We start from the raw sequence: 16,018 nt of genomic DNA on the forward strand, positions 1-16,018 counted from the left end.
CGTCGGCGTACAGTGCTAGGTGCACACGAGGGACCGTCAGCGTATCAGCCGTGTAGAGCGTGTACAGGATCGGTCCCAAGACCGACCCTTGCGGCACGCCTGCTCTGATGGAACGGACTGTTGACAGGCCAGTTTCTGCACGGACGTGAAAAGTCTGTCCATCGAGGAAGGACCGTAGCAGACGGATGTGGGATCCAGGGAACCCCATTTCGAGAAGTTTGAAGAGCAGCCCATCGTGCCAGACGCTGTCAAAAGCGCGCGAGACATCAAGGAAGACTGCTCCAAAGTATTCGCGCCTCTCCAGGGAATCGAAGGCTTCTTCCACGAGTCGGAGAAGTTGGTGCTCCGTAGAGTGGCCCTTACGGAAGCCGAACTGGGCATCTGGGAGTAGAGCTTCGGCAGTGACGTGTTGCTGTAGCCGCTTCAGGTAGATGCGCTCGAAAACTTTCGAGATGGCAGGCAGCAGACTAATTGGGCGATAGCTCTTCGGCTGCCGGAGATCTTTTCCCATCTTAGGAATAGCCACAATCTCAGCATGCTTCCACTGCAGGGGAAAGTGACCGGTGCGAAAGATCTTGTTGAAGATTGCAGCCAGGTGAGTAGAGGCGTCCTCAGGCAGTTGTTTCAGCATGGCAGTGGAGACGTCGTCAGGGCCTGCAGCTCTCTTTGGATTGAGGGCCTTGAGAGCCGTCGAGACTTCTTCAGGTGTTGTGGCCTCGATGTCATCATCGCCCTCCGTTTCCAGATAACGAGGGAGCCGGTCGGCGACCATCGCTTCATGTTCTGCGGCCAGTGGATCCTCTACAGGCTTGAAGTTCTCTTCAAAAACATCGGCGAGGGCATCAGCCTTCGCGTTTGGTTCACAGACAGTGCCGGTTGCAGTTCGGAGAGGCGGCATACGCTGCGTTCGCCGTAGGAAGTGTTTCGTGGTCCTCCAGGCAGACCCGTCGTCAAGCTGAAGAGTCGCCACACGGCTAGCACACTCCCGGTTGCGGTGATTGTCCACAGCCACCGTGATTTCGCGCCGCATACGGTTGAGTTGCCGTTTGGTGGCGGGGTTCCGTGTACGCTGCCATTCGCGGTACACTCTGTTCTTCTCGGCAATTTGTGCAAGGAGATCGGGGGGCAGCTGTCGAGAGTGGTCCTGGCGCTCGCGTCTGGGCGGAGCCGCTTCTGCGACTGCGTCGAGGGCGGCGTCCGTGAAGTGGAGGAGGGAATCTTCAGCGTCTGCGTCGTCTACAGGTGGCATCCCAGCTAGGGACTCGGTCAGGGTGTGGCGAAAGAGATCCCAGTTGACTCCAGAGAGTGACACCCCACGCCTGGGTAACTGCAGTGGGTCGAGGTCGACGTCAAAAACAACTGGCACATGGTCAGAGGAGAGAACATTCCGTGTCGAGGCGAGGATGCGGTGCCGAATGCCTTTCACGACCGCGAAGTCGACGATGTCCGGTTGTCCATTAGCGGGGAAGATGGTGGGATCATAGGGACCCACGACCACGGCGTCATTGCGACCCACGATTCGTAGGACGCGGCGTCCGTCTCTGTTGGTGAGTCGTGAACGCCAAGCGACGTGCTTGGAGTTATAGTCTCCAGCGATGAACAGCTTGCCCCCGATGGAGAGAAGGGATTCTAAGTCCGCATCTACCCACGGATGCGACGGTGGTTTGTAGATGGCAATGAAGGTTATGGCTCCCGCCGACGTGTGCGCGACAACTCCAATCGCCTCCAGAGTCACGAGCGGCGGCAGTTGAATCTGGTGGTGACGGATCCCATTCCGTATGTAGATGGCCATTCCTCCGCCGGCAGTTGGCCTGTCAGCACGGTAACAGGAGTAGTTCGGCGCTTTGACTGCAATGCCTGGTTTAAGGCGGGTTTCGCTGAGCAGACAGATGTCCACGGCTTCATCACGAAGAAATTGACGAAATTCGCCAGCTTGTGTGCGTAGACAGAGGGTGTTCCACGCGACGACCGTGAGTCCTCTAACACTTCCCATAATGAGTAGTGGAGGAGCGTCTGGTGGCTGCCGGAGCGGCAATCTTCTGTGCAGCGGTCAGGTGCTGCGTGAGGACATCAAGGAGTTTTGTTGTGCTCGCCACAAGTGCGGTGAGTTGAGTAATCAGACTGGCGATGTCCGTGGCGGAGGCGGCAGGAGCTGTATCTTCTCTGGCGCCGATGGAAGTGGCCACCTCTTCGCCATTGTATGTGGCTTCTTCTGGAGCGTTGGTTGTGCGACCCCCCGTCTGGCGCCGGCCGCCGCGGCGTTGGGGGCGTGCACCAGACGTCACGGGTAGGGCAGCAGAGGAGGGGCCCGGTTACGGGTCCGACGAATTCTGCACAGGTGGAGTGGCGCAGTTTAGTAGTGGATGTCGTGCCCCTGCGTCTTCAAAAACATCGCGGGTGTTTGAGTCGTCATTGCGGCGACGTGCCTGTGGGCCTGCATGGTCGGCGTCATCGCTGTTGGGTCGGCGGGGCGCCAGTCCTCTGGCGACAACCGTGGCGTGGGAGATTGTAGGTTCAGCCTTGGCAGACTTCTTCTGTTTCGCGGCGACTGGCTGGCCTCGCTGACGAGCACTGGCGCGTCTCCAAGCTTCACAGCCGCGGTAGCTGGCAACGTGAGCGCCCCCACAGAGAGCGCACGTTGGCTGCTGCTTCCGAGGGATGGGGCAGGCCTTCGCTGGGTGTGCACCGGCGCATTTCACACATTTTTCAGGCATGGAGCAATGCCGGGCGACATGGTTGATGCCCTGGCACCGGTAGCACTGAACAGGGCCTCTCTTGGCGCGCAAGTCTTCTGTGGCCACCGAGACGTTGGCGAGTCGGGTGAGCTGGTAGAGCTTCATGTTCTCGATTGTATCGGTTGCGATGACGAGAAACAGGGGCATGTAGTCACGTGACTTGGGCTGCTTCATCTTGACCACAGTTCTGACACTGAAGTCGAGCTCTTCGAGTTCTTCTTGAATGTGATCCGGCTCCATGTTGAAGGGCAGATGCCGGATGACAATCTTCAGGACGCGGTCCGGTGTGGTGGCGTGAGTGAAGAAAGGGATTGCCCTTTCAGACGCCTCCTGCGTCACGCGTCGGTAGTCGTCTGCTGAGCGCAGCGTAATCTTGTACATGTCTCTTCCGGCGACCTTCACATTGTAGACTGCCGTCGTCCAGCTATTGAGAAGCTGTTGTAGCTGCCGGAAGGTCCCTTCGTATTTCAGAACGATCGGCGGAAGTGGCGCATCCCTCCTTGGCGCCGTGGAAGGGCGCGGTGGTTCCTCTGGGGCATCCTGAAGGGCAGCAAAAGTGTTGGCAGTGGATGCCGGCTCGTGGGTGGACAGCACCCGTCGTCGCGCTGTATGGCGTCGCTTCGGGCGAGTGAATCCGTCAGCATCGTCAGCAGGCGTTTGTTTCGGTCGCTTCTCAGCCGGTGAGCTGCGCCCGCCGGTAGGGGCTGTATCTTCTTCTCTTCTGCTTTTGCCGGATTGCCGACGAGGTGGTGGTACGGCAGACGGCTCGTCTTCTTCCGACTCCGGAACCGGAACTGTAAGCGCATCCATAGCGATATCCCTCATGTCCTCATTCGTTTTGTGGTCCGTCATAAGTGGGGGGCCAGATGGGGCCGCCGACGTAGCAAGCTCCGCCGGACGGCGATCTGCCACACCCTTCGCAGTACGTAGCTCCGTTCGCTTCGACATCTCTCGCGCGAATCTTGTTGGTGGAGGGGGAAGGCCATAGGCATAAATACTGGACCAGGTCCACTCGTCTTAATGGGTGATCTTAATGCCAGACACGAACTCCTTGGCAACACAGGCAACAACAGAAACGGCGAAGCGCTCCTGGACTTCCTAACAATGGAAAACGCTACTAGAATCCCGATTATGACTTACACCTTCGTAGGACACGGTGGCAACTCCCTTCCCGACCACATCCTGCACAGTCCTAGTTTGACAGACACCATGACCGCAGCAACAATAGGAGACAGCATTACGAGCGACCACCTCCCCATTCTCTTTAGCACAACTGCAATTAATCCTCCTCCACCCTCACAAACCTCCAGAACCATACGACTGTACTCGAAAGCAGACTGGAAGAAATACCAAGAGACGATAAATAACGACCTTCAGGCACCTCCGTTTTTCGTCCGCTGCGGCTCTGGATGTTCCCTCTGCGGTCCGCGCCCACCAGTCCCACTTCTGGGTGTTCCATCTTCGGTCTGGTGCGCCTGGCAGTCCGTCAGGGGCTCGTTTTCCATCTCCATGTCTCTGGTTCTTCTGTTTGTGTAGTGTTGCAGCTGGCCTCATTGCTCCTTTAACAATTCCAGAGCCGGATCCCAGGCTCTGCTTAGCTGGTACCCTGTGTCACGGTTCATAAGATCGTCAGCCATTTTAATTTCTATCGATTCTCTTATAACACTGTCCCAAAATCTGGGTGTTTGTGCTAGAATCTTGGTATCCTCATACTTCATGGCATGATCTAGTTCTAGACAGTGTTCAGCAATGGCTGACTTAGTCACCTGTCTTAATCTAGTGTGCCTCTGATGCTCTTTGCACCTGATCTCCACAGTTCTTGTCGTCTGGCCAATGTAGGACATGCCACATTGACAAGGTATATTGTAAATCCCTGGTTTTCGTAACCCCAGGTCGTCTTTGACACTCCCCAGCAGTCCCCCGATCTTGTTGGATGGACAGAAAACACACTTGATGTTGTGTTTATGGAGGATCCTACTGATTCTGGCAGAAATAGAGCCAGCATAGGGCAGATATGCCACATTCTTTGTTTCATCTTGGTCTTCTTCGGGAACCTGTGGTATAGTGGCTGGTTGGAGTGCCCTCTCAATTTGTCTGTCCGTGTATCCATTCTTGGAGAAAACTGTTTTGAGACGTTCTATCTCTATAGGTAGATTCTCTTGGTCTGACAGGGCATGTGCTCTGTGGACCAAAGTCTTCAGAACCCCATTCTTCTGTGCAGGGTGGTGACAGCTACTGGCCTATAGATATAAATCAGTGTGTGTTGGTTTTTGGTACACTGTGGCCAATTAATCCATCTGCTTTCCTCTGGACTAGTACATCCAGAAATGGCAGCTGTCCATTCTTCTCCAGTTCCATGGTGAACTTGATATTAGGGTGGCATGAGTTAAGATGTTCAAGAAACTCATTGAGCCTGTCCATCCCATGTGGCCAGATCATGAGGGTGTCATCCACATACCTAAAGAAGCATGTGGGTTTAAATATTGCCGTCTCCAATGTCCTCTCCTCAAAACTCTCCATAAACATGTTGGCAACCACAGGGGACAGTGGGCTGCCCATAGCTACACCTTCGGTTTGCTCGTAATATTGGTTTCTGTACAGGAAATACGTGGATGTCAGTGTATGACTGAACAGGTCCAACAGAGCACCGTCAAATTTCTCTGCAATCACTTCTAGTGAGTCCTTCAGTGGGATCCTGGTGAACAGCGATACCACATCAAAACTAACCATGATGTCCGAATCTGTGATGTGCAGTTGCTTGAGGCATTGCAGGAAATCTTCTGAGTTGCGGATGTGGTGAATACATTTGCCCACATATGGAGACAGGATACCTTTCAAGTACTTGGCTGTTGTGTACGTAGGTGCCCCAATATTACTGACAATTGGACGTAGGGGCACGCCCTCCTAGTGTATTTTAGGCAGACCATACAGTCTAGGTGGCACTGGCGCTTTTTCCCGTAGTTGTCTGATGATCTTATGGGGCATCCCTGTTTCCTTCATGAGAGCACTAGTCTTCTTGGCCACCTTGTCCATGGGGTCACACTCCAGAATTCTGTATTCAGGGTCCTCCAGAAGTTGGCGTACTTTCTCATCATAATCCACCTGCTGCAAGATGACAGTGGAGTTCCTTTTGTCTGCTGGCAGTACCACAATGCTGTTGTCTTCCCGGAGTTTCTTGAGTGCAAGCCTCTCCTCGGTTGTGATGTTCGATTTCGGCGGCCTGGCCTTGGTGAGGGCCCTGCAGGTCTCTCGGCGGACTTCCTCTGCCACATTAGGTGGAAGTGTGGCTGCAACTTGCTCTACTGCACTGACGAAACCTGAAATGGGTACGTTTCTAGGGGTCGTAGCAAAGGGGCGGGCGCGGGCGCGGACCGCAGGGGGAATGCTTGGTACACCAGACCGTAGATGAAACCCCCAGGAGCGGGTTTGGTGGGCGCGGACCGCAGAGGGAACACCTAGAACCGCAGCGGACGGAAAACGGAGCAGCAACGCTCCAGCAGGTCGCAGGGAATGGGCGCGGACCACAGAGGAAGCGCCTGCAGCCGTTGGTGGAGGGGGAAGGCCATAGGCATAAATACTGGACCAGGTCCACTCGTGAAGAGGTTTTCTGTGCTGTGGGCGCCGCGGAGAGCAGATTGTCGTGCGTTGTTCTTACAACGCGCGCAAATTGTTGTGTTCCGCGCCTCGCAGCATGGGAAAGAAGGGTGCGCAGAGGAAACCTGCCGCTACGAAGGGTCCTTCGGTTGTGCAACTCACTGAGTCTGCCGACCGTGCAAGGAACTCCCGAGAAGACGAGTCGCGGCCTGTCCACCCTTTGTACGTCAAGTGCAAAGGCGGGTGGATAGCGCTGTTCGACACCATGATGAATTGCGCTCGGAACGAGGTGGTCTACGAGTCTGTCGATACAGACTCGCTGATCTGCGTTCGAGCCGCAAACGTGGCCGACCACAGGGCGATCAAGGTCGCAGTGGCCGACCACATCGTCGACGCGCCGCCGGCGCGTGAGAAGGCACCTTCCGTAGGAAGGACGAAGACGACTAAGGCACTCCTCAGGGGGTTACCTTGGTGCTGTGACGAGGCAGCGGTCCGGGAAGGGCTGCTGCGAGCCGGGTTTGGTAATGCAGCCGCAAGGTTGCACAACCGGACCAACAGGAAGAGGGCGCCGCTCTATGCCGTGACCGTGCAAACGGTCGACGGCGGGAGCGACATCTTCCACTTGCGGAAGTTGCTGGGCTTCCCGGTTACGACGGAGGCTCTCCCGACCGCCATGGACCCTCAGCCCCAGTGCTTCAGGTGCGAGGGCGAGGGCCATGTTGCGAAGTATTGCCGCAACGCGGCGCGGTGCGTCAAGTGCTCAGGTGAGCACGACAGCCGCGCCTGCGACCGCGGGAGCAACGCTCTGCCGACTTGTGTCCGGTGTGGCGGCCCGCACGTCGCCAGTTGGCGCGGTTGTGCGGCTTTCTCAAGCCGCAACCGTGCCGGGGGCGGCGAAGCGGCCGCGGCCGCACCGACGCAGCAGCAGAAGAGAAGACGACGTCGGAGACGGCGTAGGGCGCAGAACAGCCCGGTGCAGCTGAGGGACGGCGCAGCAGCAGATCCACCTGCCAGGGGCGGGGACGGCCGCTCGGAAACGGGCAGCCAGGACGCAGCTCGCCCTCCCGTGAAGAGATGTGACCTCGAACTCGGCACCGCCGTGAAGGAGGCCACAGCAGCCCTCAAAGCCGTCATGGCGGCGGAGAGGGCTGCCTTCGCAGCCGCCGTGGCTGCAGAGAAGGAAGAGGCCTTGAGGCAACTGCGAGCAGTCTTCGCCCAAGGCCTCAGTGCAGTCGTACCTGCGAACACTCCTGCGACCTCGCAGAAGGACGTTCGCGCGCCTATCCCAGCTTTTGTTCCAGCAGCACCGCAGGTGAGAGGCGCAAAGAAGACAACCGGCGCCCCAGAGGAGCCGGTGGCGACGCCGCCCCCAAGGGACCGAGAAGACAGAAAGGCAGCCGTCATCGCGCAAGCGCGAGCGAACGGCGTGCATCTCTCCGACGCTGAAGCGGCGCAGATCACTGGACAAGCGGAGCAGCTCACAGCTGCATTGCAGAAGGGCTGCGCCGTGCAGTAGAGGAGGACGCTGTACGGTAGCCGATCGCCGTCGTTCTGCGCCAGCCTGATGAAGCTGCACCAAGTCACTGACGACAAGGCGCAGCAGAGGGCCCAACAGCAGCGCACGCGTTGCCGCGCCGAACTTTTATGTTACAGGGAGGAAGCACCTTGCATGCTCTGTCGCAGCTAGCAAGCCGCTACTGCCCTTACTACCCGTCCTACTATCGCAGAGGTTTTTTTCCCTTGGCGCTGGCCTTAGCACTTTTTTTCCTCTCCCCTTACAACCGCTACCCTTCAATCGTTTTCGACCACTTCTATCTCCTGATGGACCATGTTAATGAGTAATCCTACCCAGACGCATGGACAACATCACAGCCTGCATCCTGTGACGCCTGATTCAAAAACTAACATGACAGTAGAACTTTTGTGTTGGTCACCACGTTGGTGTGGGCGTGGACGGGCCCCATCCTTTATAAAAAAAAAAAACTCGAGGAGCAGTCTCAGGTCGCACCTGATGAAGGTTACGAGCTATGTGACCGAAATATCGTGCAAGTACGACGCTGATATCCGCCAGAACACCCAACAACCCAAGATGTCATTAGATCGCCGGGAAAGCCTGAAGAGTTACAAGAAGATACTCAGCTGACACAATGTTCTTTCGGCCTGGACGGACGGACAGTCTAGACCAGTGGTCTCCAAACCTTTTCCCTTAAGAGCCAGTTGATATTGTAGGGCGACACCACAGGCCGCATGACAAGGAGAAGGAGGCTAAATGTCCATTCGAAGAAAGATTCAATTTTTAATAGACCATGGTTGCTGATAGAAGCTTACCACCTACAAGTTTTGAATCTACATATTATAAGGCATCGCAATCATTATTTTTAAGCGAAAAAGAAAATAATATACTGGAACTACACGCATTTTTCTGAAGGCTTACATAATGACCAATTTTCCTTACCTAAGCGGAAACAGTGTACAGTGCAACAGGACCTACTGTTTGTTGTTCAGACTTCCGAGCACATTTTTTAGGTGTTTTCACACCCTCGTGTCTAAAAGAATACCAAGTGGCTGCACCACTTTCAATCGCATTTTCGCATTAGGCTATTTGGAACAAAGATGGTTTTAAAAACTACAACTTAATTAATTCAAAATTGTCACTAAGGGATAGAATTGCGGATGAGAGGTTTGCATTTAAAAGGGATTAGAACTCAGTTTTACCTGTTGCGTTATGCATGTTTATGGACGTAACTAACTCTTACATGTTAGTGGGGTGAACACCATGGCCACTTTTCCCGATTGGACGGGCAAAATATGTAGTTACCTCTCTTCCTGTCCTGGTCATTTTACCTCACTTTCCCCTACCGATCTGACTGTTAATTGGTAACCTACATGAATTAGTATGTTATATTAATTAATAACAGCATTTACAACATGAGACACGATCACAGACTTCTACTGAATATTTTGAATTTCATTTTTCTGTTAGCCTCCTAATTGGATTGGATTACAAGAACCTTAATTTGATTTCATATTACTTGCTAAAAACATGTGCCACATTTGAAGATGACCGTTTGTCTATAACGCGCATTCAAGAATCCATGTTACTTTCGTTTCGCATTTATACCATGGCAGCTGATTGATGCGATGTGCGCACGCTCGTGGGATGGTTAGCACTGGAAGACAAATCATAAAATACTCCCTGTGTCACATTCTCTAATCTCACAGTGGCTGCTCTATATATCACTCTACCCCTGACGTAAGCGGCAAACTGTAGTTAGCTCACGGTCGAACTCACGAACGTCAGTTCAAACTAAGCACATCTTAAAATATCAATGTCTATATAAGTATGTTTGTGTGTTACTAAGAAAGAGAAATATACTCTTGTGAAGCTCTTAAAATCAGTTAACGTTTTTGGATTTGGCTGTTAGGTGTTATAAGAATACTATTATTAAATACGGCTGACAACCACTGGTCTCGGGAACAGCTGATCCGGGCCGCATGCTGCCGGCGGGCCGCAGATGGTGTCATTGGCCATAGCTGCCGGTGCAATCGCCACTTAGGCCCTCGACGCAAGCCCCAAGTGCGCACCGCTTACGGACGGCCTGTGGAGAGAAGGGTATATATAAGTCGGCTGTGTACCCATTTGACCCAAGAAACTCGTCCTTCCAAAGTTACAGAGCCTCCTGTGCTTCTTTTAGGAAAGTACTGGAATGTCGGCCGGCCGGAGTGGCCGTGCGGTTCTAGGCACTACAGTCTGGAGCCGAGCGACCGCTCCGGTCGCAGGTTCGAATTCTGCCTCGGGCATGGATGCGTGTGATGTCCTCAGGTTAGTTAGGTTTAATTAGTTCTAAGTTCTAGGCAACTGATGACCTCAGAAGTTAAGTCGCATAGTGCTCAGAGCCATTTGAACCATTTTGAACTGGAATGTCTTATCCATAGAGCACTAAGCATATTCTTGCAAGACAACAACATAATAACCCGTGGACATTTTGTCTTCCGGCCAGAACTCAGAACTATCAACCGATCCCTACGTCAGGTGGGAAAGCATATGCAGGCCGAGAGATAGGAAACACAGCACAGGACAAGTCCTTCTAGCGGCGCGGGATTAGCCGAGCGGTCTAGGACGCTGCAGTCATGGACTGTGTGGCTAGTCCCAGCGGAGGTTCGAGTCCTCCATCAGGCATGGGTGTGTGTGTGTTTATCCTTAGGATAATTTAGGTTAAGTACTGTGTAAGCTTAGGGACTGATGACTTCAGCAGTTAAATCCCATAAGATTTCACACACATTTGAACATTTTTTGAGAAGTATTTCTAGACAGAAAAAGGATCTGACAAATTCTAGCATGATGGCTTAATTTACAAACTGCCTCGGTTAGACATTGCAGGACGCATGATCAGCACGATTCATTCGTGACTGTTGAGGACGCAATACTCTGTTAGGTGTGCAAACATTGCAGCAGTATCAGGAATGCTGTGGTCAAGGACCCACAGGACTCGGCTGTCGGTCCCGTATTATACATGCTCTTTTGCAGCGACGTCTGAAGCAGCAGCAACCTTACCTTTATAAAATAAACCCTAGGACGCCCAAGCCTTTTTTTCTAACTTGGATGCCTAAGGGGGGGCGTTCGGCGAACACACAGGAATTAAATAAGTTTACTGATGAAAAATTACAACTTTCAAAATGGTTTATGTATTTTAACTAAGGCATCGGTTTATAAATGTTGTTAATTGTTATAAATATTGGAGTGAGTGAATAAAAAAATGACATATTACAATACAAAATACAGATGTGTTCATATACAATAGACTACTGAGTCCTCAACTCCAAGGCAAGAGACACACTTCACAATTTTTTCTGAATGTGTGTTACACACATGTTTATGACACTGTCCACAATATTGTTTTGGTTTACTTAGATTGTTGTACTTCTGCTTCTTTGTTTTAGCTTCTATTACACAAATATGGCACCGACCTTTCCCTACAGGAGGCTGACGTGCTTCTGTTGTCACTTCTTTGATTTTCTTTTGTGGAATAACAATTTGGTTAGATAACCCTCTTGCATTGGCACTTCTTTCTTCTACCTGCAATTTCACTAGTTCCAGCGCCCTCTAAACAAGCTGAGCATCTCATCAATGGTGAGGTGGACCCCTGGTTTATACAGTAGTGGAAACCTATCATTCACTTTGTTGAAAACATCACGGATTGCTGTGAACTTTTCTGCTTCCGTTCTTAGTTGGCAGGTACTTTTGTCATCAAACCTTATGATTGCAATAAGTTCCTTGAAACATTGTCTTACCATAATACCCTTGTAAACTGGCTGACCCATTAGGTCTGGCAAAAGACCATGTACACTGACAGAATTGTCCTTATTTACCCCCATAAGTATCAGGAATCCTATAAAGGCATACAATTCTTTCTCATTAGTCAAAGTAACATTTCGCCTAACTGCCTCTTCATTTGAACGTTTTACTATAACAACCATGATGTCAGGCGTAAGAAGTAACTTCAAGGCTTCTCCAGGTGAATGACGAACACCAGCTGGAGTTACTCCTGCCTGCTCTCTTACTATATTAGCAACAGACCTCCGAGGAATTCAGGGCTGTGTGGTTGCGTACCTTCTTCCAGACTTGGCCACAATAACATCCTGATGGTGACTGCCTGAAGCTGTGCTATCTTCATCTTCTCTAACATCCACATCACTTTCCCGATCTGAATCATACTCCATAACAGCCGGCCGGAGTGGCCGTGCGGTTCTAGGCGCTACAGTCTGGAACCGAGCGACCGCTGCGGTCGCAGGTTCGAATCCTGCCTCGGGCATGGTTGTGTGTGATGTCCTTAGGTTAGTTAGGTTTACTTAGTTCTAAGTTCTAGGCGACTGATGACCTCAGAAGTTAAGTCGCATAGTGCTCAGAGCCATTTGAACCATACTCCATAACACCATCCTCATATTCACTTTCATTCCCCGAGTCAGAATCTTCATCTAAAATTTCATTCAGAACTCTTTCTAAAGACGACTCACGTATCCTTTTAGTCATTTCTAAGTCTGGGTGCGAACAGTAGGGAACTGCACTAACACGCCGCAAGTTTACAAGATAAATAACAACTGACTGACATAAACAATCACTTCCTCTCAAAGTAAACCGATAGTTGTGAATATCAAGAATAGCAACCAACAAGAAACTAACTTGCATTGTTGTCTCTACATATGAAATACATATGAAATACCACTAAGGGAAATTTTCTATAGCATGGAAGCCTAAGGGGGGGGGGGGGGGTTTGTTGGGACCATAATAAGTTTGTCTATTTTTTCTTTCAAAGCAGGAATTTTCTATAAAATATATTGACACTAATGTTTCATAAAATAGCCAACAAACAATAACTCAAAGGGAATATGTAGTATGGAAGTTACTTGGGCAAAAGCAGGGGACATAAAAAAATTTTTGGTTCAACGAACCCCCCCGTTAGGTGTCCTAGGGTAAAAACACCTACAGCTTTCCTTATGATTTTATTTTATTTTGTCGCTACCAGTTTCAACGTTTCATTGCGTCATCTTCAGGCTGTTTTTGATGCGATACAGGTTGATATGATCCCCATGCATACCACATCTGTTGCCAGAATTACAGGACACGCAGAGAATGTGCCAGCACTCCAATCATCAACTGCCAACTGGCAGTAGCGACAGAAAAAAAAAAAAAAAAAAAAAAGAATCATCAGGACCGCTGTAGGTGTTTTTATTTACTTGTCACAATAATAAAAGGCTGTCATCCCAGAGACCTCCTGCAAAAAGGATGGACATACAATTGGTATAATATCTGTAAAATAAAAATTCATGCAGCCAGAATCATCCCAGACTGCTTTATTTCTGTGGTCGGCAAAAATATGCAGTGGACCGACTCGGTAGTCTCTCTTGGCCTTAAGCTTGACAGAAACGCAACGTTTTGTAAAAAGATAGATAGGGCCTGAAGTAAAGGTGTGCTGCTTACTATCAGTTCTATCCTCTCCTTAAGGGTGGGGTGGGGGCTATTAACAGAGATAAAGCTAAAAATCTACACTACTGGCCATTAAAATTGCTACACCAAGAAGAAATGCACATGATAAACGGGTATTCATTGGACAAATATATTATGCTAGAAATGACATTTGATTACATTTTCACGCAATTTGGGTGCATAGATCCTGAGAAGTCAGTACCCAGAACAACCACCTCTGGTCGTAATAACGGCCTTGATACGCCTGGGCATTGAGTCAAACAGAGCTTGGATGGCGTGTACAGGTACAGCTGCCCATGCAGCTTCAACACGATACCACAGTTTATCAAGAGTAGTGACTGGCGTCTTGTGACGAGTCAGTTGCTCGGCCACCGTTGACCAGACGTTTTCAATTGATGAGAGATCTGGAGAATGAGTTGGCCAGGGCAGCAGTCGAACATTTTCTGTATCCAGAAAGGCCCGTACAGGACCTGCAACATGCGGTTGTGCATTATCCTGCTGAAATGTAGGGTTTCGCAGGGATCGAATGAAGGGTAGAGCCACGGGTCATAACACATCTGAAATTTAACGTACAGTTTTCAAAGTGCCGTCAATGCGAACAAGAGGTGACCGAGACGTGTAACCAATGGCACCACATACCATCACACCGGGTGATACGCCAGTATGGCGATGACGAATACACGCTTCCAATGTGCGTTCACCGCGATGTCGCCAAACACGGATGCGACCATCATGATGCTGTAAACAGAACCAGGATTCATCCGAAAAAAATGACGTTTTGCCATTCGTACACAAGTTGGTCCTTGAGTACACCATCGCAGGCGCTCCCGTCTGTGATGCAGCGTCAAGGGTAACCGTAGCCATGGTCTCCGAGCTGATAGTCCATGCTGCTGCAAAGGTCGTCGAACTGTTGGTGCAGATGGTTGTTGTCTTGCAAACGCCCCCATCTGTTGACTCAGGGATCGAGACGTGGCTGCACGATCCGTTACAGCCATGCGGATAAGATGCCTGTCGTCTCGACTGCTAGTGATCCGTGGCTGTTGGGATCCAACACGGCGTTCCGTATTACCCCTCCTGAACACACCGATTCCATATTCTGCTAACAGTCATTGGATCTCGACCAACGCGAGCAGCAATGTCGTGATACGGTAAACAGCAATCGCGATAGGCTACAATCCGACCTTTATCAAAATAGGATAGGAAACGTGATGGTACGCATTTCTCCTCCTTATATGAGGCATCACAACAACGTTTCACCAGGCAACGCCGGTCAACTGCTGTTTGTGTATGAGAAATCTGTTGGAAACTTTCCTCAGTCAGCACATTGTAGGTGTCACCACCGGCGCCAACCTTGTGTGAATGCTCTGAAAAGCTAATCATTTGCATACCAAAGCATCTTCTTCCTGTCGGTTAAATTTCGCGTCTGTAGCACGTCATCTTCGTGGTGTAGCAATTTTAAAGGCCAGTAGTGTATAAGAATGTCATCCTTCCGACGATGCTGTATGGATCAGAGGTGTGGTTTATGGCAGAAAATTCTCCTCTGGACAAACTGCAAAAACTGCGGAAAAAGATCCTTCGCATCACAGCAGATGCCGACCAGTACGCGACAAAAACACACATTAGGAAACTCCTAGGCAAACCATCCAGCTTTACCAGCGTGAAGTAGAAGTCTGAAAATCTCTATGACGAGACTTCAACTTCGACCCACCAGCTTATTCATGAGTTAGGAATACAATGCTGGACATAACAGCGACAGTCCGCATTGCCTTCAGGAGGAACAGCGACCGTTAGAAATGAAAATTGTGGAGCAGCCACAAATCGAATACAGCTTTCATCTATCGTCATGCTTCACTCGACAGACGTAAGCATCTTCAGAAATGAGGGAAATACGAAGTGATAAACCAACACAAAATGAAATAAAATTACAGATTCAACTTACAACGTGGTAACTTAAAATTTAGTAGCCAAAGGCCACTGGTTAAATTTATCTGTATCACAGTAGTGGAAATCAGTGTAAAGACAGGATCCCTGCGAAAGTAATAGTATACTGTCTGCAGCGGCATCTATAGAATTTATTGTGTATGTTGCAGGCGCATATAAGACAAACAGTCATGACGGAATTACATCGTTTGTTTCATAACACGAGTAACAACATAAGGCTTTTGTGTTTACTAGATAGAAGTTGGTATAAAGGCACTCACTGCCCTGTTGTGCTATTGCATTGCTAGTACTTTGTCAAAGCTCCGTTCTTCCTCATTACCTCAACAACTCTCTTCGGCATTGACTTTTTAGGACTTTTAGTCCTTGCATATATATAAAATGTAGACTGGCAATGGCAAGGAAAGCGTTTCTGAAGAAGAGAAATTTGTTAACATCGAGTATAGATTTAAGTGTCAGGAAGTCGTTTCTGAAAGTATTTGTATGGAGTGTAGCCATGTCTGGAAGTGAAACGTGGACGATAAATAGTTTGGACAAGAAGAGAATAGAAGCTTTCGAAATGTGGTGCTACAGAAGGATGCTGAAGATTAGCTGGGTAGATCACATAACTAATGAGGAGGTATTGAATAGAATTGGGGAGAAGAGGAGTTTGTGGCACAACTTGACAAGAAGAAGGGACCGGTTGGTAGGACATGTTCTGAGGCATCAAGGGATCACAAATTTAGCATTGGAGGGCAGCGTGGAGGGTAAAAATCGTACAGGGAGA

At 50.2% G+C, this 16,018-nt stretch overlaps 1 protein-coding gene across 1 annotated transcript in view; it reads left to right on the forward strand.

The window, feature by feature from the left end:
- Nucleotides 1–2,127: 2,127 nt before the first annotated feature.
- LOC124795869 (hexokinase type 2-like) overlaps nt 2,128–16,018 on the forward strand; it is a 238,978-nt gene continuing 225,087 nt past the window's right edge. Inside the window, exons 1-2 of the mRNA XM_047259951.1 lie at nt 2,128–2,508; nt 3,207–3,390. Coding sequence (XP_047115907.1) covers nt 2,128–2,508; nt 3,207–3,390 — 565 coding nt within the window. The remainder of the gene's footprint in view (nt 2,509–3,206; nt 3,391–16,018) is intronic.

This window comes from Schistocerca piceifrons, chromosome 4 (genome assembly GCF_021461385.2).
Source record: "Schistocerca piceifrons isolate TAMUIC-IGC-003096 chromosome 4, iqSchPice1.1, whole genome shotgun sequence".
In the NCBI taxonomy this organism is placed as follows: domain Eukaryota; kingdom Metazoa; phylum Arthropoda; class Insecta; order Orthoptera; family Acrididae; genus Schistocerca; species Schistocerca piceifrons.